The sequence below is a fragment of the Furipterus horrens genome, unplaced genomic scaffold (genome assembly GCF_987537825.1).
Source record: "Furipterus horrens unplaced genomic scaffold, mFurHor1.1.pri manual_scaffold_1, whole genome shotgun sequence".
Classification (NCBI taxonomy): Eukaryota; Metazoa; Chordata; class Mammalia; order Chiroptera; family Furipteridae; genus Furipterus; species Furipterus horrens.
The window spans coordinates 60,865,628-60,891,946 of NW_028327171.1; the positions used below are offsets into that span (position 1 = coordinate 60,865,628).

Consider the following 26,319-nt stretch of genomic DNA (forward strand, 5'->3'; position numbering starts at 1 on the left):
GACCTTATGCACATGACCCATGGACATGAACAATGGTGTGGGGATTGCTTGAGGGAGTGGGGGATGCTGGGTGGAGGGGGCAAAGGGGAAAAATTGGGACAACTGTAATAGCATAATCAATAACAAAATTTAAAAAATAGAAATAACAAAGTTCTTGTCTTTAAGGAGATTCATGGAAACAACTCTAACAAATATAGGTTTATAATAACTTTAAGATCAAACTACTGAACTGGTTAAAAATTTCCAAAACTGTAATGGAAAAAACAGATGCATTTATAATACTGTTAACATAAGATCAAGCAGAAGAAAAATTAATTACCATATATGGTACTGAATAAATTGTTGAGGATGACAATTGGAAACTGGATATATTACAAAGCCTTTCACTGGAATACCATATTTAAGAATGTATTTAGAATCAGATATTTCCAGACAGTTTTAAGAAACTAAGGTTTACTTTATGGAGTCAAATGAAGACCGTTGGCAAAACTAGCAGCCTTACTTACCAGGTGAGTAAGGAAGGTCACTTCCTGATAAGCCCAGGAAGCTCAGGATATTTTGGAGACTTCAAGGAGAAAGAAATTAACCTAAATCTATAGGTATGGCAGGCAAAGTCTAATGACAAGTCCTTGTCTTGGCTTCTTAGCCTTGAGAGACTTAAAAATCTAATCTGACTTATGAAGAGTTGCAGCAAAGCAAACTTTAAAAGAGCCTATAGAATCATCACGATTCTTGCTGCACTTACATAAATAACCAGGCCAAATTTAATGAGACTAGACATTTTGCAGAGAAATTAGTCTTACTTTGATTATCTCTGATAGAAACAGGGGTGATTATTAAAAAACGTTTTAGTAAAACACTATCACAACCCACTGTGGAGATCAGATTCTGGTCCTGCTCACTGTTTTTGAGGTTTGGTTATCAACCTGTAAACTGTACTGGATCCTAAGTTTTTATAGTTTCCTCCAACATTTGGCTACAGCTTCCAAATTAATGGTCCCAATTTTATCCCCTCCTTCTGACTTTGAATCATTGAAAATTAAAACTGCCCCTTCCTGATGCCCTACAAGCTAAGGTGGGACAACCTGATATAAACTTCAAACAAATCGCCACAATAGCTCATGTTTAGACAATATTCATTCTTGTTGTTGTGTGTGCTACTCAGTGAGTTTAGCAGAACACTTGATAACATCCCCAGGGACATTCAACTACAAACCAGGAAAATCAGTCGTATTTCCATTGCCTGCCACTATTCTATCTGAAGATGCTTGGAGCCCGACATGTAGAAATCTTAACCGACAGCTTTCTGGACTTAAAAATAGAGTTTATAGTTGTTCTAACCATTAGCCTTTGCTCTTCCATAGAAATGCCCCAGACTGAGATACTGCTTCTATGGGTTATGGGAAAATTTACTAACTCAGTGAGACTTCTTGGGGGGAAGTTTCAGATGGGATTCAGGAAATGCTACCCCCAAATATGGCGTCTTGTAAAATTGAACATTTTAAGCTAAAGGAATGTGAGAAAGTGACAGAAACAGGAAGGTTACTCTGACCAATGCTCCCCTCACAGTCTGGCTTTTTTTTCCCCTGAAACAAGTCATAGAACTCCCACAAGAAAAGTATCCTCCCTGTGCCAGGAGGAAGGAAGACATTCATATCACCAGAGATAGGAACTTTGAGCTGAAAAATCTGTATAAACAAATCTTATTAAACTAACCCTTATCTTCTTAAATACTTCTTAACCATTTACTAGCCCAAGCCCTTTTGCCTTGCCAATTGTTCACATATTTGTTTCTTTATCTAAAAGGTATAACCCTGGCTGGGTTACTCAGTGGGTTGGAGCAGCGTCCCATGCACCAAAAGGAGTTCAATTCTCTGTTGGGGTATATAAGAGAAGCAAATGAGGTTTTACTCTCACATTGTGGTTTCTCTCATGTCTATGTCTGTCTCTCTCTCTCTCTCTCTCTCTCTCTCTCTCTCTCTCTCCCCCTTCCTCTCTCTATAAAATCAATGAAAACATAACCTTGGGTGAGGATTTATTTATTTTTTAAAAAAGGGGGGTGATTGCCCTGCCCGGTGTGATTAGAACATCATCCTATTACCAAAGGGTCGCTGGTGGTTTGATCCCCAGTGTGGATGCTTACAGAAGGTAAGCAGTCAATCAATGCTCTTCTGCATCAGTCTTTCTCTCTCTCCCTCCTTCTTTCCTTCCCTCTTTCTCTAAAAAGCAATACAAAAATGTCCTCAGTAGAGGATTTTTAGAAAAGTATAAAAGCCTCATGCTCTGGCTACTTCTTTAAGTCTTTATTCTCTTGTGAAAACTACCATGTACATGTAAAAATTTAATAAAATATGTATGCTTTTCTCCTGTTAATCTGTCTCATGTTGGTTTAATTTTTCAGACTCATCCAGGGACCCTTAAGAAGGTCAAGGACAACATTATCCCCCTAAAAAGTGAATCTTGGGTGACTTCAATTTCCATTCTGGAACTTCAGAAGTTACAAACAGATACAGACTCAGATTTAGCCTGAAAGGTGTGCTTTATTTAATTTAAATGAGAATTCATTGCCAACATTTTATAGTTGAGAGGTTTTAGGTAAAAATTCATATTTCTACTTTTTATTGAAAAAAGAATCATTACCCAATTTCATCATGGTAAGAATTGGCTGGACTAGAGTAGCAACTCCCTTTCTTCCTTAAATGGGAGTTTTGCTCTAATGCCTACCAGACATTAATTTCTATCATATAATTGGCTAGGGACATATGACTTGGGCCTTCTATTGGGGAGCCTACTTGAAAGAGCCAATCTGGGAATCCAGGGAATCCTCTCTCCCTTCCTTCTGTTCTTCCCAGTCAGATGACAGTCATCTCATTCAGTGCTGATTTTAAGACTCTGTTCAGACTCTAACCTTTTTCTAGCACCCATTTGTGCTGAAGATGCTAACACTGACTTAGGGCAAATGGAATACATTGATTTTTATTGGCACATACATTTGTTTTCTAGAAATTTCCTGAGTGTCATAGTTTAAATTCATCCGAATCCACTGCTTTACCTAGGCAATTGTGAAAGCTTTTCCCTAAGTATACTACCAATAGCTACTGGGGGATATCTGAGTCAATTGGTCAAGAAACACACACACACACACACACACACACGTACAAGTATATTTTAATTTTTCAGTTCTTCACCAAGGGCATAGTGCTAAACTAGGCAACTAATTTAATCTTCCAAAGGCGTTAAAGAAGTATCATGACTGCACATTAAAATCTGGTTGTACATCAGACCAACTAAGTCAGGTACTTGGGGTGCGATTCAACCTCTAAAACCATAGATGATTGAAATGTGCAGCCAAAGTGTGAAACCACTGCTGCTAAAAATGACCACCAGACCTCAAAGCTCCTCCTAGTTAATAAATAACATGCTCTCTTTGAGCCACAGGTGACTCATCTCTAAAAGAGGAGTAAGAATGATCGAATTCACTGGCTAAATGTAAAAGAACTCTGAAGTGTTATGCAAATATGAATGAGCAATGACAAAGATGAGGAGGGGAAGAATACTGATGGAAATGTAGCAGGACAGCTCATGCTTGTTCAGCATAAGCTTAGAAAATTAAGGTATATTATTCCCTCTTAATTCTACTTTAATTATTTTTAAGGTTCCCATTTAGAAATGTACATTGTCTATTACCAATAAAATGGATGAATCCAAAAGTATGCTGAATGAAAGAAGCTAGAAACAAAAGGCAAATACTGTATGATTCTGTTGATACAAAATATAAATCAACCTATAATGACAAAAAGTAGATCAAAGATTAGTCTTTTGGGGGTGATGAAAATGTTCTATCTTGACGGTGATGGTGGTTTCATGGGTGTATGCACTGTCAAAACTCATGGAATTATACGCTTTTAATGGATAAAGTTGTTAAGAAGAAGAAAAATTACTCACAGAAACCCAGTTGTTTTCTAATTTCATGTATCTTTAAATCCTGAATTTCTGAAAGAACATCAGCAGAACAAAGGTAAAGAAAAGACTGTAAACAAAATGAAAGATTATTTCTGGAGTAAATTCTTGGGCTCTGTACTAAAAGGATGATGGTGTGGGTACCATAATGTTAATATTTTTGTCTTTCTAAGTAAGAGAAGAGAAAGCCAAAGCCCCTTCAACCATCTTCAAAAAACTATTGCTCTTACCATATATTTTTTATTGCAGTTTTCACTCTGGCAACATTTATAGTTGTTTTCACTCTCCAGGACAAGAAGAACTGCTGCAACTATAAGCATCTATAGTAGAGAAGAGGAAAAAAATGTCAAAAATGATATACTAGTTTACATTCATGCTCATAGTCAGAGCACAATGATTCAGAGCATAGATTCTGAATCAGGTAGACCTGGGGAAGAATCTCAGCTCTGTCAATTTCTAACTGTAAACTCGAAAGTCCTTCCTATAAAGCTTTGCTATTAAGGTATTATGAGGTAATGTATGTAAAATTTTGAACATAGTGCTTACTCCATAGTAAGTGACTGATCAATGATAGCTATTACTATCATTGATGAGTCATCAAAAGCTAACAATTGAAGAGGAGTAAATGGTATGGACTTGAGAATGCCACCTGGGCAGGAAACCTGCCTTTCTCACTGACCTATTCATTAAAGACAAGGAAAACCATTCACAGACTTCACAGTTTGCTAGCCTCTCTGCATTTACTGCTCTCTGGGACTGGAGGTGAGAGGCATGGTAAATCTGAAACTACAGCTCTGAATTCAAAAGTAAAGTTAAGTCAAGTAAGTCAATTCCCCCATGCATTCAAGCCATCTCAGGTTCAAATTTTCCAGAGTGTTTTGTTTATAGCAAGCCAACAAACTGGAAGAAGTCAATGTATTCCACTTCCTTTTTTTTTTTTTTTTTTTTTTGCTACCTTAGGCAAAGGGTTGTATTTTTGTTCTGGAAAGACAGGAATTTCCTGATTTTTATAATTTTTGGATGGGGCAGGTATGGAGCATGTATTGCTTCTGGCAAATTGTCCACCTATCCTTCACTCCCACTGTTCAGTACTGAATCTTGAAGCTAAGTTCATTGTTATTTTACTGTTTGTAGTCAATATTTTCAGTTTCCAAATTCCTCACTTTATTTATTTATCAATCAATTTAATTATTTATCTACATTCCTCTCCTTTCTCTTAAAAGGATTTGATGCAGTAACAATATTTTTCAGAAATATTAGGCAATGAAAAAGAGAAGAGATTCTTTCCCCAGTTTTAAATTGTACATAAATATGCGGAAAAGAGTCCTGTGTTCCCCTCCTTTCAACACCATTAGTTACCATCAATTTCAATAGATTTTAACCCAATAATGCCTTGCAACACATCCATTTACTACGATTACATATTGAGGGAAACAATGAGATAGGTCACAGTAAACCAGATACAGTAACCAGCTTCAGTATAATATTGATAGAAATAATTAGACCCAGGCCATGGAGTCCTTGTGCCAAAAGGAAAACACAGGCATAGCCTGTATTGAAAGAAACTACTTTCTTTCTATGTTGTAAGATATAACTGCAATACAGAGGGCTCAAGAATAAGAGGGGAAAATTACCCATAATTCTGCCACCTTCACTTGTTTTTATGTATGCATCCCAGTGTTTTCCCACCTGTGTATATTTTACATAGTTGCAATCATAATGTATTCACAATTTTGTTATGCCTTTCTTTCCTCTTACAGAACAATGTTTATTTTCCATGTTATTAGATCTTCATCATTAAAATGTTCATCACCATGTAAAATGAATGTATCATAGTTTATTTGCTACTTCTATGCTAGAATGCTTCTAATTATTTACCATTATAATACCATTATAATGCTACCACAAACATCTGTGTATACATCTCTTTCCTCGTTCTGGATTATTTCCTCAGAATGAATGATCAGATTTAGGATTACTGACTCAGAAGACAGAGCATTCTCACAGCTCTTAAAATATCATCTTCTCCAAAAGTTTGCACTTATGTACAGAACCACTACCACAATCTGTTATGTACCGATCACATAGCAGCTTCAATAGCACTGGGTATTAATATTTTAACGTTTACTCATTTAATATGCAAACAGGAACAAAATGAAAACTTTACCAACATAACTATAAGTATTATAATCCAACCACAAAGATGTAGAAATAGATTATAACGGATTTTCTTTTAGTTATTGGTTATTACAACACATTGATTAAGCTTCAAGTGCACAATGTACTGTTTGTCACAATGATATGACCAGGAAAAGTGTCTTTTCTTCTGATTTGCCAACATGATTTACTTTTATTTTTTAATCTGTTCTTGATTTATTTTACATACTCAGGACATAGCACAATGCCTGGCGATTTATTTATTTATTTATTTATTTATTTATTTATTTATTTAAAGAAAAGTCATCAGGAGAACATTCATGAGTTCTTATTGTGCATAATTAGATTTAATTTTTCAAAAATACCCTCTATTATTAGGGATATAAAGTTGCACTACAAAACGATGATATGACCCTTCCTTCAATAAGTATTTATAATCACAATAGTCATTGGCTACCTACTACAAGTCAGTCTCTGTACAGAGTGCTTCATACATGAGATTTTATTTAATCCCCACAAGTACCTGAAAACTAAATGTCATTATCTCCCCCCATCCCACCCCCATTTTCCAAATGAAAACACTGTGGCTCAAAGACACTGAGTAACTTGCTCAAGGTCTCCTGGCACAAATGACAGAGTTTAGTTTTCAATGCAAATTTTGTATGAATCTTCGAGTCTCCATTTTGCCCATGCCGTCTTAATACAAAGCTACAGCACTTGTGAGTGCAGGTGGAAAATCTGTTCTAGGAAAAAGCAATGCCACTGTAGATTAAACAGTTTAAATTGACACACAAAGTTCATGAGGGCATATTTCTATAGGCAAGAGTCTCACAAGCTTTTATTAAAACTAATTTCCTGCATTGCCAAAGCTACATAAATGAGCAGCTTACCAAAAAACAAAACTACTCTCCAAATCCTAAGGGACTACCTGCCTATCTGTTTCCACCCATCTTCCAAATCTCAAATGCAGGATTAGTAGAATAATTTTACCATTACCTACTATTTTTATTAGAGACAAAACAATTCAGGAAAAACTCCCCCTTTTGTGTCCACAAGTCTCCAAAGTCACACTTACCATGATACCTGAGAAACAGATTCCTTCGAAATACCACACGTAGTTGGTGAGCTTATTGCTGGATGCATAGGAAGTTTGCCCATTTGGAAAATACAATAATATATTCACAATTATACTCCAAAGTGCAAGCGGAATCAGCAGACCACTTAGGCAGCTTCCACATTTCCGAGACCCCATTTTACCCTGCTCAGAACCTGCAGGAGATTTCAAGAGTGTAAAATTACATAAGGCCTGTTTTTCATCCTACCTGCTCCCCCTCCCCCCCTTTTTTTAATTACCTACCACTTTCTGGGTCAGAGCCCTTCACTTCACATTCATGAGGAGCCCAGGACTCAGGACTGCAGCCCACAATCTCTCGGTGTGAAATAGTGCTAGACTGTTTGGAGAACAATAGACAATGATCTACAACTGAAGAGCTGAGCTGGTCTTCATCCTGTGCCAAAGGAATGCAGTGTTTTCACTGCTTTTAAAATAAGTTATTTTCCTCTGGATTAGAGTGCTACAGATTTAACCCTGAGCACGTTTTAAAAAGAAAGTCAGGGTTGGGGTTCTCATTGAGTCTGGCAAACTTCATCTAACACTGGAAGGGAGTTAAAAAAACTACCAGAAGAGCTTATATAGAGCATGGTATGTGGTATGTTTGCTCAAATAGCCTGCCTTTATATATCGGTCTTTTACTCAGAGTTCTTCATTGTGGACTCCCTCTTCACCAGGCATTGTTTAAACTGCAGGGGGCACAAAAAGGACAGAGAAAGGGACAGACAGGCTGGTGGTTGAGAAAAACAAGACATCACAGTTGCTGAGTTTATTGTTACAAGAACAGTATAGCTTTCCTTCCAGGAGTTCATATCTATTTTCCCCTACCTCTCTGAAAAATAATAAGAGGAATAAGTTCATATCTTTCTTACTGCTTAGGAAAAGAAAGTAAGAAAAGTTGGGTAAAAAAATAAAGATTTTTTAAAAAGACTTTATGAGTAATAAATTTAAAACAAGAATTTAAGAATTCTTCCTTCTAAATTATTACCCTAAATTTAAAGAGCCACAGATCCCCTTTAATTATGATGATATGAGGAGAGGATTAAGGGAAGGAATCCTGGCACTAACATGTTAGAGATGATGTAAACAGTGATGGTAAAGAATTCAAAGATTGCCTGACCTCATTGTCAGATTTTTCAGTAACCAAAGAACCTCAGAACACTGCTTGACTTAAATTTCTTAAGCCTCAACTGTCTCAGCTATGAAATGAAAAATGGCATCTCCCCCACAAGGATAACATGAGAATTAAGTGAGATTATCTGTGCAATTAAATTAGAATATTATGCAGTGTCAGGTGGTATAGAAAAAATGGGCAATGAATGAGAGCCATTATTAATAATAAAAATAGCAGTTATTGCTCTGGTCAGTGTGGCTGGGTCAGTTGGAACATTGTCCCATATACCAAAAGATCGTGGGTTCAGCCTAGGTCAGGGCACATACCTGGGTTGCAGGTTTGATCCCTGGTCAGAGCATACAAGAGGAAACTGATCAGTATTTCTGTCTTACATAGATATTTCTCTCTCTCTCTCTCTCCCCCTGCCCCCTCTTTCCCTCTCTCTAAAATTGATGAGCACATCCTCAGGTGAGGTTTAAAACAAATTTTTTTAAAGAGCAGTTATAGGAATATAATGATCAAAATAGTACAGAGATTAGAAGTAAAGTCTTCTCATTTATTCCTCACAGACCCAAAGAGTTCTGTATCATGAACTCCTAAAATTTTGATCCCAGAAATATTTATATTTAATTTGTTATTGTCCTCCAGGAAATAAATATTAATACTATGTAACATACATACTTTTAATTCAAGAGAATAAAAATGTATTTTTATGTAAATAGTTTTAAATTGTATTATATTTATACTTTTTTAAAATTGAGATACTTGGAGCCATTTCTGGATTCAAACAAAACAAACCTAGAAACTAGCAATCTTACACTATGAAAGATTCCAAAGAGGTTTCTTGGCACGCCTGATGGACGTGAAATTTTTTCCTTTAGTGTTTTGAGCAAAGTGCATCAAAAAAGTCTTATCATTAAAATTTTTTTTCCAGGGACATAGAAACAACTTAAAATCATATTTACTAGAGCCCTTGGAAAGAGGGGGAGAGCAATAACATATTTGGTTGAATATTTATTGAGTGCCTCCTATGTGTCAGGTACTGTTCTTGGAGCTGAGGAGATATCAATGAACAAGAGAGCCCCAAATCCTGGCCCTCATGGAGCTTACAGTCTACTATAGGGAAGACTAACAATAAAAAAATGGATAAGTAAAACATAGAGCTTATCAGGTAGTGATAAATCAGGAAAGACAACTAAGACTGCCAGAGACTAAAGATGAGGATGTTATTTCAAATAGGATGGTTAGGGAAGACATTACTGAGAAGGTGAAGAGAGCAAAGATCTGAAGGAAGTGGAGGGGGTCAGCCAGGCAGAGAACTTGAGGAAATGCATTACAGGCAGAGAGAAGAGCAAGTGTGCCAACCCCAAGAGGTAGAAGTGAGCCATAGCAAGGAGATCTCTGGCCTGAGGCAAGTGCGGGAGGGTAAGAACAGTGATATCTGAGATTAGTTTTGAGTAGAAAATGTTTTGATATGCTAAAAGCTCACTCTGGCTGCTGTGCTGTGAATAGTTTGTGGAGGGTAGGTATGAAAGAAGGGAGATGAGTTCTGAAGCCATTTCCACAATCCAGTCTTACCATGGAAGATAAGGGATCAGACCACAATGGCAGTAGCAGAGATGGTGAGAAAAGACTGCATTGTGTATATATTTTGAAGATAGAGACAAGTACGTTGTGACAGACTGGATTGAATGTAAGAAGAGAGGAGTCAAAGATGACTATGTAGTTTGGGACCTGAACAAACAAAACAATAAAGTTGTCAATAACTGAAATGAGCAAAGGACCAGATTGAGCAGGTTTGGGAAGGGGAAGATGAAGTGGTCAGTTTCAGGCATCCCAACTTTTGAGATAACCTATCAGAAATCCAAACAGACATGCCAATTATGTATTTGGATACACAAATATGAAGTTCAGGGATGAGGTCTGGGAAGAAGTATATGAGAGTTGCCAGCATATAAATGGTATTTAAAGCCATGAAACACTATGGGAATGAGTATAGACAGAAAAGTGGTCTGAAGACTAAATCCTACGCAGTCTAATGAAGTGAGTTTGGAGAAATGAGGGGGCTAAGAAGTGACCAGTGAGTAGGAAGAAAAGCCAGGAGCTTATCCTGGGAGTCGAGTCTCTAGTTGAGGAAGAACTGATCAACTGAGTCAAACACTGCCTACAGAGCAAGCAATATGCGAAAGCTGAGAATTGGCTACTGGATTTACCATGTGAAGCATACCAATGACCTTGATAAGAGGAGCTGTAGTGGTGGGATAGACATGAGAGTCCAACTGGAGTAGGTTCAGAAGAGTTTGGAAAGAGAGGAATTGGAGACAGAATGAAGTAACTTTTTTAGAGAGTTTTGCTATAGAAGAGAGCAGAGAAATTAGCAGTAGCTGGAGGGAAAGTGGGAGTCAAGGGAAAAATTATAGCATGTTTGTATACTGATAGGAATGTTTTTGTTGGGGGCAGAGAGGTGAGGACTGACAATTCAAGACACACACAGAGAGAGAGAGGAGAATGTCTGGAACAGTGAGTGTCCCTGAGTTAATTAGAAGGGGTTGGGTGGGAGTGTGTGCACAGATGGCAGAGCTGGCCTTAGAAGCATGGGCAGTTTAGTCCTAGGATTGGAGGTAGTTTGGAACTTCTGATTGCTCTGCTTTCTCAGTGAAACAGAACAGAAGTTTATCAGCAGAGAGAAAGAGAGAGAGAGAGAGAGGATAAGGAGAGAGTATTAGAGATTTGGAGAGAGAAAAGAAGGTATGAAACAGTTGCTTAAGAAATGGAACAGGATTGCTAGCAGGCACTGAGTCCTCGAAATTCATATGTTGGAAACTTTATCCCCATAACCTCAGAATGTGACTGTATTTGGAGACAGAGCCTATAAAGGAGTGATTAAGTTAAAATGAGGCTGTTAGGGTTCGACTAATCCAATCTGACTGTCGTCTTTATAAGAACAAATTTGAGCCCTGGCTGTGTGTCACAGTTGGTTGGAGCATTATCGTGTACACCAAAAGGTAGTGGGTTCGATTGCTGATCAGGGCACATACCTGGGTTTTAGGTTTGGTCCCTGGTCAGAGCATGTACAGGAGGCAACCAATTGATGTTTCTCTCACATTAATGTCTGTCTGTCTGTCTCTGTCCCCCTCTCTCTCCCCCTCTCTTTCTCTCTCTCTCTCCCCACTTCCTCTCTCCCCTCTTCCTCTCTCTCTAAAAGCAATGAAAAAAAAAAAAGAATAAATATGAACATACAGAGAGCTACTGGGGTGCTTGTGCACAGAGAAAAGACCACAGGAGGACACAGAAAGGAGGTGACCATCTGCAAGCCAAGGAGAGAAGTCTTAAGAGAAACCAAACTTGTTGACATCTTGATCTTGGGTTTATGGCTTTCATTTCTGTGAGAAATAAATTTCTGTTGTTTAAGCCACCTACTCTGTAGTATTAATTATGGTAGTCCCAGCAGACTGATACCATAGGTATGACTGGCTGAGGTAGGACGGAAGGCAAGAGGATTAGAAGAAAGGAACTGAGAGGGCTGGATATTGGGATGACTACTTAGAATGAATATTAAAATCAACAAACATGACAACGGTAGTTTTGGCGAGACTGACTACACTTAGAGAGCCAGGCGCAGAACTCTTCAAGGAATGAAAGAAAGTAACCTCAAGATGGAGTGAGCTGAGGGTGGCAGGTGATAGCAATATACACCAGCAGGGACATTTACAATCTTTTCAGCCAATACTCAACCATCTCCTCCCTCATCAACTTTTAAGCAAAGCTGTCTAAAATACTGCAAATGTTTGATGTGACTTTTGGTATTCCTCACCTTGAAACATCTTGTCATAGAAATTCTAACAGGCACTGAAATGAGGAGAAAGGAGAAAAATGAGATGATCTCTGAAGGGGATAACAAGAAACCCAGAAGCAATGTGCTTTACCAACATATTTGCAAGGTTTGAAGAGGGTTTAGTTGAGATTTTATGAAAGTTCTAATTGCCAATTTTTTGTTCTTTGGAGAGGAGTAACTAAGAATACCTTGTGTTAAAGTTCATGGGGCGTGAAATCACTGAGCATTTCCCATCTTGTTTTAATGACTGATGTATTAATTTGTAGCTTCCAGGAATTTTCAGTGTCGGTGAGGTGAGCTGTCACTCCCAATCAAAGCTTCCCTCACTTAATTATGAGAAATTGACATCCTTCTGCTATGCATTGTGCTAGTAGATTTCACATACATTAAAAACAAACAAACAAAAAGTATTCTCACATGACACTCTGATGAAGGCATTATTAACCCCACTTTAAATGTGAAAAAAAAAAATGGATCCAGGAAAAAAATTTTACAACCTGCCCAGGAACTAGAAGTTAAGCCCAAGGCTTTCATATTCTTTGGACTCTTTTACCATATCCACTATTGCCTGATACACTTTTATGTATTGCCTTCTCTTCTTCATTACAAATAGATTTTAAGTGTGGATATTCCTTGGGAGTTACTGCCTACAATGTTATTTTGAAGACATGCTGGTTTCAGTGGGAGAGATATACAGTTCTGCTATTTAAATAGATTACAGAAGACTTCTGGGAAGATGGGGTCAGGGATGGGCAACATGTGTGGCTAGTGTTCCCCAGTCCTGGTCAAACCCCAAAAGGTGTCTCTGGTGATGTTTTTATGTCACAGGTAGTTAAGAAGACCTGTCATATGGAAGACTATTTAGTAAGCATGACAAAATGGAATGAAGAGGAGATGACAAGCTGGAAAACTTGATTAAATTATGAAGAGGGGAATTGAGCAATTTCCTTGTCTTTGGCTATCTCATTTACAAAAACAGCTAATGAAGTATTCCTGGACAACTAAAATTTTTGCTTAATTTTATTCCTAAGAACATTCTTTTTAAATCTGCCTGCCGAAAAAAATGTTTGTACTTATAAAGAAGCATTCCCAAAGCCATTTGTCTCCAGTAAGTTCCCAGTTTTCTTGCCAAAGAATTCTTACTAAATCAGGGTTTTCTTGCGAGTTCTCCAGGAACCAGGAAGAGTCACTGGGTTTTCTGTGCTTATTGGCTGCTCCTGCCCTTGGCTTCTCATTCTCAATAGCAGAGCTGAGGAAATCCGCAGGATGCCTGCTACCAGGGGACAAGGTGACTCCGGAGGAAACCCTCCACCTAAAATAGTCTTGGTGTGCAGTCTCTGAGTCACTTTGAAATCAGAGTTAATATATGATCCTGGAATTAATCTCACAGGTGAAGGGAAATGAAGAAGAAGGAAGCATCTGAAAGAAGTTTATCAAAAAGTTTGCCAAGAAGATAAAAGTTTGAATGCAGCAAAAGCCAATACACAGAAAGAAATTTCAGCGATTTCCTTCACTGACTGTGGGCATAAAGTGTTGGTCATGGTTCAATCTAAGCACCCACTGGGATTGCAGATTTCCTTGAAAACACATTTTAAAAGCTTCAGTAGAACAGCTGTGTAAACAGAAATGGACCTTTGGGATGCAGTATCCTTGATTTTTGTGTTTATAATTCTTCCTCTAGCCCAAAATTATCTGGCCCAAAATGTTTATAGTGCTGCTAGACTTTAGGTCCATCTCCAACTAACGGTAAACATCTAGTGTTTTGCCTATGGAGAGAAGGGGAGGAGTATATAATTCATATTCAAAGCTCCTCAAGCAATATTCTATATTTGGAATAGCCTCTCAGACCCTTGTCTTATCTACCTTTTATTCCCTTCCCCCTGACTCCAAGCCCTCCAGAGTCCATTTATTTATTTCAGCTCTTCACAGTGAAGGACCAAGGAGCTGCACTCCATCACTTATTTTTTAAATATGTTTTGAACAATTACTACCTAGCAGGCCAACAAAGGACACCCATTTCTTGTCCCAAGATACTCTTCATTGGGCTGCACAGAAGCACTGAGTTAGGAAATAGTGGCCACTCTGCAGCTTAGGGTTAGTCGAGCTAGGCTGAGTCTGGTTGCCTGAGTGGGATACAAGGGATGTGGTTAGGAAAGTGCTCAGAGCTCAAAAGGTCTTGTGTATGTCAGGTTAAAGAGTTTGGACTTTATCCTGAGGAAGTCAGAGCCACTTAAGAATGAATAGGACTTTAAGTTTTATTATAGCTTCAGTTTGAAGGATGGATTGGAGTTTGAAAGGTTTGGAACTAAGATGAATCCAAAGACAATTTTATGTCTGTTATATATAAAGAAGGCTAAATGCTGGTGAGGATGAAGAGCAACAGAAAGTCTTGTTTGTTGCTGGCTGGAATGCAAAATTGTACCGTCCCTTTGGAAAACAGTTTGGTAGACTTTTACGAAGTTACATATATACATACCATACAACCCAGTAATCCCACTCTTAGTTATTTGCTTATGGAGGGAAAAAGGAAAAAGGACTCATGGAGATGGAAAACAGCGTGGTGGTTGCGGGGCAAAGGGGGGGCATAATGGGACTGAATGATAATGGGAAAAAATACAGTAAAGATTAAATTTTAAAAAGAAAAGTGAAAACGTAAGTCCACACAAATACTTTTACAAAAATGTGTATAATCAGCAAAAATTGGAAGCACCAACTGGTAAATGGATAAATTATAAATCAGATGCTTTGCAATGAAAATGGAAGGAACTATTGATACTGCAACATGAATGAGTCTCAAAAGCCTTATGTTAAGTGAAAGAAGCAGACTACATATTATACTGATATGACATTCTGAAAAGACAAAGCTATTGTTATAGAAATCAGATCAGTGATTACCAGGCGCTGAGGTGGGGGAAGAGTTGACTACAAAGGGCCACATAGACCTTTCTGGGGTGATGGAAATAATTTATGTGGTATTTTTGTTGTGGTGGTATTTACACAGCAGTCAAAGCTCTGCCTTCAAAGTGTGAATTTCACCGTACAGAAATTTTATCTCAATATAGTTCACTTAAAAAAAAAGGGGGGGGGGGTGGAAGGATTGAGGAAAAAAAAGACAAAATAGGAAAGAAAAACTCATGATCACAGACAACAGTGTGGTGATTGCTGGGGGGAGGTGAAGAAGGGTAAGGGGAGAGAAATGGTGATGGAGGGAGACTTGACTTCAGGTGGTGAACACAATGCAGTGTATGGTTGACGTGTTGTAGAATTGTGCACCTGAAACCTGTTAATCAGTGTCAGCCCAATCAACCCAATTAAAAAAGAAAAAAACACATTGGCAAAAAGGGGGGAATGTCAGAGGGGGGCTGGGGGCTGAGTAAAGGAGGTAAAGGGATTAAGAAGTATAAGGTGGCAGTTACAGAATAGTCATGTGGATGTAAAATACAGCACAGGGAATATAGCCAGTAATACAGTAATAACTACGGTGCCAAGTGGGTACTAGACTTACCAGGGGGAGCACTTTGTAAGTTATATAAATGTCTAATCACTGGGTTGTACACCTGAAACTAACATAATATTGAATGTCAACTGTAATTAAAACATTTTAAAAGGGGGAAGAAAAAGAATAATAGGACTTAGGTACTTACCGGATAGGGGGAGAAAAAGTGAAAGACGTTTCGGTGACTAAGAAAACAGACATATTCAAAGAATTTATATGCATGACCCATGGACATGAACTAAGCGGGGGTGGGATTGCTGGAGGGAAGAAGGTTACTGGGCAGAGGGGAACAAAGGGGGAAAAAATGGAACTACTGTAACAACATAATTAATAAAACATACTTAAAAAAAAACAGACATAGTAAAAAAGGAGTGGAAATGTCATGATATGGCCATTTAATTGTTGCATGAATGAAATGCTGAATCAAGTTATAGCTAGGAGTAATTCAGAATGTACTAAAATATTTTCATCTGTTTTTATGTTATTACTTTAGTGGCCAACTTGTCAGAGTATGAGGAAAATGTTAACTTTTAAAAGCGTATAATAAATTCACAGGAAGAGATTTGTATTCTGAGAACATACAGAGAAATTGTGTGTGTGTGTGTGTGTGTATGCATGGGCATGCCTGTCTCAAAGAATCTGATAATAATTTTCCATGGGATATGTTTCTCACTGATTTTACATGTTTTTTACGCAAAATGATTTCTTAATTCTAATTAATAAAAAACACTAATTTTTTTAAATGAAGAATCCCTATAATTTGGCAGAACTAGGCACACAGACAGTTTGGAGAGAATTTAAGAAGGTAGAATCTTTTCCAGGAAGTGATTTGTCATATAAGACATACTTGAACATGGGCATATGGGCCAACCAAATAAGAATACTTCTATAGTATTTGTGGAGAGAAAAGACTGGAAATAATTTAATTACCCATTAATAGGAAACCGATTAAATTAATATGGCATCTCTATACAATATAGAATACTATGCAAATGTTTATAATGAAATAAATCTATGTGTGCTGTTATGCAGTGATGGCTGAGTTCAAAAAACACTGCACAGAATATCACTATTTATATAACAAAAGAAGTACATATGCACACAGGTTGTATTGACATAGAATATCTCCAGAGGATTATGATAAAAAGGTGTTCTGTCAGGGTCCATTCAGGATACAAAAATTACACAATAATTTGCATAGCGACTGTTTAATATAAAGAATAATTATTTACTAAGAACTCTCATGAATATCCTAGGACTGAGAAAGAGTACCCAAGGAATGCATGAGCTTGGAGGCTTAACGCCTCAAGGCTGGACCCAGACCTCTTTGAAGAGGGGGCAGCCCCCTGAATAATGTAATATTTTGCTGGATTACCTCATGTCAGAGCTGGTCCACAGTTGACAGGCTGGGAGTCACAGTCCAGGGCTCACAAGCTGGGAATTCCTCCACAGGAGAACCGGGAATCTGAGGCTAGCAGAAGGAAGTCACTGGCTGAGAATGCTGCTGAAATTCACTGGGAAACTGGTGGAGATTGCTGTTGAACTTGATGGGAAGCTGGCCGGTCCACAGATTTGACTCGTTGAAAAGTTGCCAGGAAGCTGCTTACAGGGATGTCGCTAAGCTGGCCCTGGGGACGCCAGGTGGGGCACCCACAAAACTTGCTGGGGCGAGCCCTATCACTGGTTCTCCCACACACCCACCCAGCACCACAGGAGCAATTAAAGGACAGAAAGCCAACCAGAAACAGGAAGAGAATCCCATTTTTCCTCCGGAGTCTCTCCAGCGTCCTCTACTGGGCGCTGGACAAAGGAAATGTTCCTTTTATCACAGAGAAATGAAGGGTGAATTTGGGGCTGAAAGGCAAAACCTTCATAAATGCCATAGCTGGTAGCAGTTGTATCTGGGGTGAAAAACTGGTTGATAAGGCTCAAATGTGAGAGAGAAACTTACCTTCCCATGTAAATCTTTGATTTTGGGGAGGGGCATTGAGAAATTTCTTTAATGCATTATACTGAGTTTCATACTAGAAAATAACGCTTTTGTTGATAGTACTATGCCAAACACTATTCTAAATGCTTTAACTATATTAAGTCACCTAATATATCCCCAGTTACTATTATTAGATCCAGTTTTTACACCTGGTGGAAACTGAGGCTCAAAGAAATTAAGTAACTTGCCCAAGATTAGCTGGTAAATGATTGAGCTGTAACTGGTAATCTGGCTGCAGATTCTGTGCTCTTAACCACTGCACTGTATTAACTTCCCACATCTATCAATTTTTACTGTGGCATTAAACATATGAACATAGTGATAGTTGTTAATACTGCTCATCATATATTTACTGAACTCTTACTCTCCTTAGGGGTGAGTTGGATCATATGATTAATGAGCTGTGTGTGTGTCATTTCCAGTCAAGCATCTCATTATTTGTGGGAGCTTCTTCCTAGCTCTCTTTCTCTTTATGCATGGACTCTCTGTGTTGACTGTGATGGGTAGACAGCTTTAGCAAGAAATAAACCTTTGATTTTCTAAGCCCTTGATATTTTGATGCTGTTTCTTAAGTAAAATCTAGCTTGTTTTTACTAGTACAAGTAATGTATTCTGATAACAGTTAAATAACAAAAAAAAAGTTTTAAAAAATGTCAAATAAGATATATTACTATTCTAAACTTTTTTGTCTTGAAAAATTTTGCACTTAGAAAAATTGAAAAATTAGAATTATATAATGATCATTATTTATCTTTCAACTAGATTCATCGATTGCTCATATTTTGCTTTCTCTGCTTTATGTTTCTCACATTTTTTTTTCTAAATCATCAAAAAGAAAGTTGCATAAATCATGAAATTTCATTGGAAAACTCAATAGGCATCTTCTAAGACCAAAAACATTCTGCATGACCACACCAAAAATCTTGGTTCCTAATAGCATTAGAATATTTACTTTTCTGCTTTATAATCTATAAAAAATAGCTTTAAAATTATAATTCTAATATTATTATCAAAAATCTATGAACTAGAGTTTAGTTTTCTTGCAGCCCATTTTTTTATTTACAATATAAAGACATCAAGGATGAGCAATCAAGGTACTGTGTCTAGTAAAGAGCAAAGTAATTTAAGTAACTTTGAACACAATCCGTAGTGAGATATATTCTAAGGTCAAAAAGAACTGCAAAGAAATATTAATAATAATTTGATATAGAGATTCATTTGTTTCTGTTTACATTCAATTTTAGGCTTTGCTTTTTAAAATCTTTTCATTAAGTTTTATTAATGGATTACCTTTACTTGGTTCAAAAGTGAGGACAATATAAAAAGGTATATTTAAGGAACTTTTGCTCTCACTGCTTTCCTCCACTTTGTTCCAACCATCTTCATAAGTAGGTATTTTTATTAATCTCTGTTTTATCTTTTTGGTGTTTCTTTTTTTTTGCAAAAGTCAGCAAACGTATATATATATGTACATATATATATGAATACATATATATATATATATGAATACATATTCTTATGTTTCCTTATTTTTTACGTGGTAATGTACCATATGCACATTACTTTTTCACTTAATAGTGTGTCCTGGAAATCACTGCATATCAGTTTATAAAAGTTTTCACATTTTTTAAACTATGACTACATGGTACTCCATCATGTAGGTGTACTACAATTTGACTTATTAGTGGTTATTTGGATTGTTCCATTATGTTATTATTGCAGATAATATTGTAATGAAGAGCATTATATATACATTCTTTAATATTTGTGACAGTTTACTTTCAATGTAGTTTTTTGTTTTTGTTTTAAGACTTTATTCTCTTATTTTTAGGGAGAGGTAGGTAGAGAGAAAGAGAGGGAGAGAAACATCCATGTGTAGTTGCCTCTTGCACGCACCCAAACCCAGCCATGTGCCCTGACTGGGAATGAACCCGGTGACCCTTTGGTTTGTAGGCTGGTGCTCAATCAACCGAGCCACACCAGCCAGGCCAAGGTAGTTTTTTAGAAGTGGTTTTCCTAGGTAAATACATAATTATTAGTGTTAGATATTGCCTAGTTTTATTCATCAGGAGCTTTTTTATTTGGCATTCTCATGAGCATTGTATGTATGATAGTGCTTGTTTCTTCATAATTTTGCCAAGAGTATGCAACTAAGCTTTTGAATTATTGTCAATCTGATAGGTGATAAATGATATCTCTGTATAGTTTTAATTTATATTTATCTTATTTTGAGTAAATTTCAACAACTTTTTATATATTTAAGAGTCATCTGCATATCTCTTCTGTGAATTGTCTATTTGTGACTTTGTCCATTTTCTTATCAGGTTTTAGATTTTATTCTTTTTGATTTTTAGGCACTCTATTAAAAAGGTTAATCCTTTGGCTAGAAATAATTTGCAAATATTTTCCTTTTGTCATTTGCCTTTTGACTTTGCATATGATGTTTTACACCTTGCCAAAAATAAACTTTATTTTTATGTAGTCAAATTTATCCAGATTATCTATTGTTGCTTTGGGATATTGTTTTATAGCTTTGAGAAATTCTTTCCAATTCTAGTTGTTTTCTTCAAGTTCTTTTATACCTTACTTTTTTTATACTTAGATTACTGATCTATTTGGAATTTATTCTGCTCTATAGCATGAGATAGGGCTATTCAGTTGTCTTTAATTTTTTTTAGCATAGTATTTCCCCTAGCGACTATCTTGGTCATTTACTAAATTTCCATATATGCTTTGGTCTAGGTGCTTTTCAATGTCTAGGCAATTCCATCGGTCTGTATTTCTTTTCATATTATACCTTTTTATTTTTATTTATTTTTATTTTTTCAATCTTTGCCCGAGGATATGTCTATTGATTTTAGAGAGAGAGGAAAGGAGAGAGGCAGAAAGACAGAGTGAAACGTCAATGTGAGAGACAAATATCAATTGATTGCCTTCTATATGTGCCCTGTTTAAGGGCTGAACTTGCAAACTATGTGCCATGACTGGGATCAAACCCACAACATTTTGGTGTACGGGATGATGCTCTAACCAACTGAGCCATCCAGCTTGGGCCATGTTATACCTTTTAAAATCACATGCAAGTATTACTGCCTCATTCCTCTTGAGAAATAATTTTAGAAAAGAGTGCAGTGTCCATGGGATCTGTTGACTAACTGAATGTGGAAGTTGAAATAGAAGATTTCCACATTTACCCAGATAACTCTCACACTTTTTTTTTCTATTTGCCTTAAGTGGAGAGTAAAGCTGTTTGCCAATAGATGCCGGGGGGGCGGGGGGTGTAAAGAAAGAGTATCAACAACAGGTGGAAATCTTGGCTCTCACCAAGGGTATGCACAGAAGAGGAAACTATAAGGAAGACAGAGTGTAGAGTGAAGAGATGTATATTAGTTTCCTAAGGCTGCCATAAAACACATTACCACAAACTGGGTGGCTTAAAACAATAGAAATTTATTGTCTCTGTTCAGGAGACAAGAGATCTGAAATCAAGATGCCAGCACATTTGGTTCCTTGTAGTTTCTGAAGGATAATCTGTTCCATGAGTATCTCCTAGCTTAGGTTGTTGCTGGAAATCCTTGGGCATTCCTTGACTTGAACTGTATCCCTCTAATCTCTGCTTCTATCATCACTTGGCCTTTATCTCTTCATGTGTCTTCACACTGGGCTTCTTATAAGAACACCAATCACTGGATTTAGGGCTCCATCCATCTAACTACTGTAGTCATCTTAACTAATTACATGTACAAAGACTCTGTTTTCAAATAAGGTCAGATTCTGAGGTTCTGGTGAATATGAATTTGAGGAAGGGAGACACTCTTCAACCTGGTATAAGAAGGGAGAAAACAAAGGGTTGAAGCAACATGGAAATCAAGGGGAGGAAATTTCAAGGTTCAGCAGGTCCAGTGCTTAGGAAGTCCAAGTGAAACCTCCCCAGAGAATCACTGCTTGCTCCCCACTGTTCAATTACCCAAGCTCCCTGCCCTGCCCCAAGGTCCTGTCCTTGCTGTTCCCACTGCCTAGAACTCTATCCCACCTGCCTTGGCCAGCAGGCATTATCTCATATTTCATGCCTCATCTTGGAGCCCCACAGAGCAAGCTTTGCATCCATCTTAAACAAATGTATACCCAGTGCCTTCACTGTTTGGCACATAGTAGATTCTTTTTTAATTTCTTAATTTTTTAATTATATTTTATTGATCATGCTATTACAGTTGTCCCAAATATTCCCCCTTTACCCCACTCCACCCAGCACCCTCCACTCCTTCAGGCAATCCCCACACCATTGTTCATAAGTTCTTTGGTGACTCATTTCCTATACTGTACTTTACATACCCGTGGCTATTCTGTAACTACCTATTTGTACTTCTTAATCCCTTCACCTTTCCATTCATTTCCCCAAACCCCCCTTCCATCTGGCAACCATCAAAATACTCTCTGTATCCATGATCCTGTCTCTCATTTTCTTCTTTGCTTAGTTTATATTTTAGATTCAGTTGTTGATACATATGTATGTATTGCCATTTTATTGTTCATAATTTTGATCTTTTTCTGAAGTAAGTCCTTTTAACATTTCATATAATAATGGTTTGATGATGATGAATTCCCTTACTTTTTTTGTGTCTGGAAAGCTCTTTATCTGCCCTTCAATTCCAAATAATAACTTTGCTGGGTAGAGCAATTTTGACTGTAGGCCCCTGCTTTTCATGACTTTGAATATTTCTTACCAATATTTCTTGCCCGAAAAGTTTCTTTTGAGAAATCAGCTGACAGTCTTATGGGAACTCCCCTGTAGGTAACTAACTTCTCTTGCTGCTTTTAAGATTTTCTCTCTTAGGTTCCCCAACTGGGGATTGAACCCACAATCTAGGTTTGTGCCCTGACTGGTAACAGAACCCATGACCTTTCGATGTAGGGGTTGACACTTCAATCAACTGAGACACACCAGCCAGGGATTAGGGGGAGGTTTTTGATGGTTGTTTTTATCTTCTCACTGTTGGTTGGTCTATTTAGATTTTCCAGTCCTTCATGATTTAGTCTAGAAGGTTATATATTCTTAGGAATCTATCCATTTCTTTTAGGTTATTAAATTTGGTGGCATATAGTCTTTTATAGTATTCTAGTATAAATTTTTTTGTATATCTGTAATGTTTATGGTAACTTCTGTTCTTTCATTTCTGACTTTGTTTATATGAGTGTTTTCTCTTTTTCCCTTAGCGAGTCTAGCCTGGGGTTTGTTAATTTTATTAATCTTTTCAAAGAACCAGCTCTTTGTTGTATTGATTATTTGTATAATTTTTTGTTCTTTATTTCATTCAGTTTTGCTCTAATTTTTGTTATTTTTTTTCTTCTGCTGACTTTGAGTTGCTTTTGTTCTTTAAGATATAATGTTAAATTGTTTACTTGGGATTTTTCTTGTTTCTTGAGATAAGTCTATAATGATATAAAACTTCCCTCTTTTTTAAAATTCATTGCCTGGGGATATGTTTATTGGTTTAGAGAGAGAGGAAGAGGGGGGTGGGTAGAGAGACATCGATGTGAAAATGAGAAACATCAGTTGGTTGCCTTTTGTACATTCCCTGACAAGGAATTGAACCTGCAACCTATGGATGTTCCCTGACTGGGATCAAAGGCACAACCTTTTTGGTATATGGGATGATGCTCCAACCAACTGAGCCATTCGGTCAGTGCTAAACTTTTCTGTTATTACTGCTTTTGCTGCATGCCAGTTTTGATATGTCATATTTTCATTTGCATTTGTCTCTACATATCTTTTAATCTCACCTTTTATATCTTCTTTGATCCCATCACTTTTTTAATAGTATGTTGTTTAACTTCCACATATTTGTTCATTTCTTAACTTAGTTTTTTAGCTGATTTCATTTCAAAGAATTGTGGTCAGAGAAGATTTTTTTGGTATGATTTTCATCTTCTTGAATTTGTTGAGGCTAGTTCCGTGACCCAGCATATGGTCTATCCTTGAGTATATTTCATGTGCACTGGAGAAGAATGTATAATCTGATGTTCTGGGATGAAAGGCTCTGTAAGTGTCAATTAATGTGTCATTTAAGGCCAATAATTCTTTATTGATTTTCTGTTTGTATGATCTGTCTAGAACTGTCAATGAAGTATTTAGGTCCCCAAATATGATTGTGTTTTTTTCCATTTCTCCCTTTAGTTCTGTTTTTAGTTGCTTTATATATTTTAATGCTCCCTGATTGGGTGCATATGTATTAAGAAGTGTTATGTCTTATTACTGCAGTGTCTCCTTTATCATTAAAAAATGTCCACATTTGTCTCTTGTTACCTTTGTTATCATGAAATCTATTTCTTCAGATATACCTATGGCTACATCTGCTTTTCTGTGAATGCTATTTGCTTGGAAAATCATTTTCTACACTTTCATTTTGAGTCTAACTTTGTTTTTGCAGCTTAGATGTGTCTCTTGCAGGTGGGTTTTATTTTTTGATCCAATCTGCAACTCTGTGTCTCTTTATTGGTTAATTCAGTTCATTTAATTTTAGGGTAATTATAGGTTTATGAGGATTTTTATAGCCATTTTATCTTTTGTTTTCTGGTAGCTCTCTACCTCCTTTTTTTTTTTTTTTTAAATTCTCACCCAAGGATATGTTTTTCTTCCACTGATTTCAGAGAGAGAGAAAGGAAGAGAGAGAGAGAAAGAAAAGAGAAACATCAATATGAGGAAAATTTTGATCAGTTGCATCCAGTTGCACCTTAACTGGGGTTCAAACCCACAACCTAGGTAAGTGCCCTAACTGGAAATCAAACCCTCAACCTTCTGGTGCACAGGACAACACTCCAACCAACTGAGCCATCCAGCCAGGTCACCATTGTTTCCTTTTTTGTGTGTGTTTCTGTGTGTTTTTATGTAACTTCTCCTCTCTTTCTTCTTTTATTTTTTAAGTTATGTGCCTCAGTTTGAGGTTTTGGGGGGGGTGTAGTTACCATTAGATTTATAAAAAAGAAAGTTTTGTATATAGAGAACTTCTTTTTTTTTTTAAAGCATCTGATCTTCATCTTCCTTTGCAAATTCAGACATTCACCCCCTCCCCTTTAATGTTTTGTTGTCACAAATTTTCTCTCTTTATGCTGTAAGTTTCTTGGTGATCTTATTTCCTAGTTTTGTGACCTTTTGTACTTTGTTTCAGGTAGAATAACCCTTTTGGGTATTTTCTGCAATGGAGGTCTTGTGGTGATAAATTCCCTCAGCTTTTGCATGTCTGGAAAGGTCTTTATTTCTCCTTCATGTTTAAAGGATAACTTTGCTGGATATATTATTTTTGGCTGTGTTTCAGTAGTTTGCATATTTGGTTCAACTCTCTTCTGCTTATAGTTTTTGCTGGGAAGTCCAATGATAACCGAATGAGCTTTCCTTTATAAGTTACCTTCTTCTTTTTCCTGACTATCTTGATATTTTTTCCTTTGTCATTGATTTTTTTTTTTTTTTTACAGTTTTAGTACAATATTCCTTGGAGAAGGCCTCTTTGGATTAAGGTAACTAGGTATTTTGTTTGCTTCTTGGATTCAAGGATGTAGCTCTTTCCATAGTTTTGGGAAGTTCTCATCAACTCTTTTTTGAATAGGCTTTCAATTTCCTTTTCCCTCTCTTCTTTCTCTGGTATGCCTATTATTTTTATAATGCTCTTTCTGATGAAGTCAGATAGTTCTTGTAGAGTTCTATTTTTTAAAATTCTCAAGTCTTTCTCTCCTCCCCTCTACATCGTTTCTAGATTTCTTTGACATCACTAATTCCTTCCCCCACCTGGTCTGCTCTATTTTCTGTTTGCTAGTACATTCTTGATCTCTTATTGAGTTCTTTACCTCCAGAATTTCTGTTTGGTTATTTTTAGAAGTTTTAAGATCATTGGGTCCGATCCAAGATGGTGGAGGAGTAAGTGGAAGCTACACTAACCTCCTCTCAGGACCAATCTGGAATTACAACTTAATTGTGGAGAAATAATCTGGAATAACCAACTGAACACTAGCTGGAGAGAAGTCTTATAACCACAGAGAGACAGTAAAGGCCACTTCATCACAATGTGACTGGTAGGAAGTGTGGAGATGTGAAAGGGCTTGCTGGGCTTCCACGGGTGGCACCTGAAGGGACTGAGAAACAGCTCAGCAGCTGGGGGTTCCCCTTGAGAAGGGCAGGGTCTAAACCCCCAGCTGGGCTTCCCAGCCTACAGCAACAGAGCAGAAAGTAAAAAAATATCCAGCTGTGAAAAGTGAAAAGCCATAAGGTTTTTTGCTGACCCAAAAGAAATAGGAGAAAAAGAGCTCTCAAGCAGATCAGGTATGAAAATATTTTGGCATCCACTTACCCTGGACTCAAGCAGAGGGAGGGCAGGGAGGACTAGAGATGCTTGGGGAGAATTTGGGGTGGTGACTTTGAGGAGAAAACTGAGGAAGCAGCTGACCGGGTCCCAGTTCTGACTCATTCCCCCGACTGCAGGCAGACCACTCCCCTCCAAACAGTGTCAGCCTGAGGGGAAGCAAAAGCCCCACCTGCAGGAATTAATCTGCCCCACCCTTGGTGCTTAAGCCTGATGGCTGATCACAGATTGAATAGATTAACAACTAAAGGAGACAGACAAAGACAGTAGGTCTCTGGTGGTCTCCAACAAGCTGCCTAGGCCCA

The 26,319-nt window shown here is 37.3% G+C and overlaps 1 protein-coding gene across 2 annotated transcripts in view; it reads right to left on the bottom strand.

Moving 5' to 3' along the window:
• TM4SF18 (transmembrane 4 L six family member 18) overlaps window positions 1-17,385 on the bottom strand; it is a 29,727-nt gene extending 12,342 nt beyond the window's left edge. The window contains exons 1-4 of one of the 2 annotated variants that reach the window (XM_090285298.1): window positions 17,049-17,385; window positions 7,475-7,568; window positions 7,193-7,386; window positions 4,191-4,280 (exon numbers count right to left, since the gene is read on the bottom strand). In XM_090285298.1, the coding sequence (XP_090141424.1) occupies window positions 4,191-4,280; window positions 7,193-7,369 (267 nt within the window). In that variant the 5' untranslated portion in view covers window positions 7,370-7,386; window positions 7,475-7,568; window positions 17,049-17,385. Of the gene's footprint in view, window positions 1-4,190; window positions 4,281-7,192; window positions 7,387-7,474; window positions 7,626-17,048 lie in introns of both variants that reach the window. The other variant, XM_090285365.1, reaches the window with a different exon arrangement.
• Window positions 17,386-26,319: the final 8,934 nt, after the last annotated feature.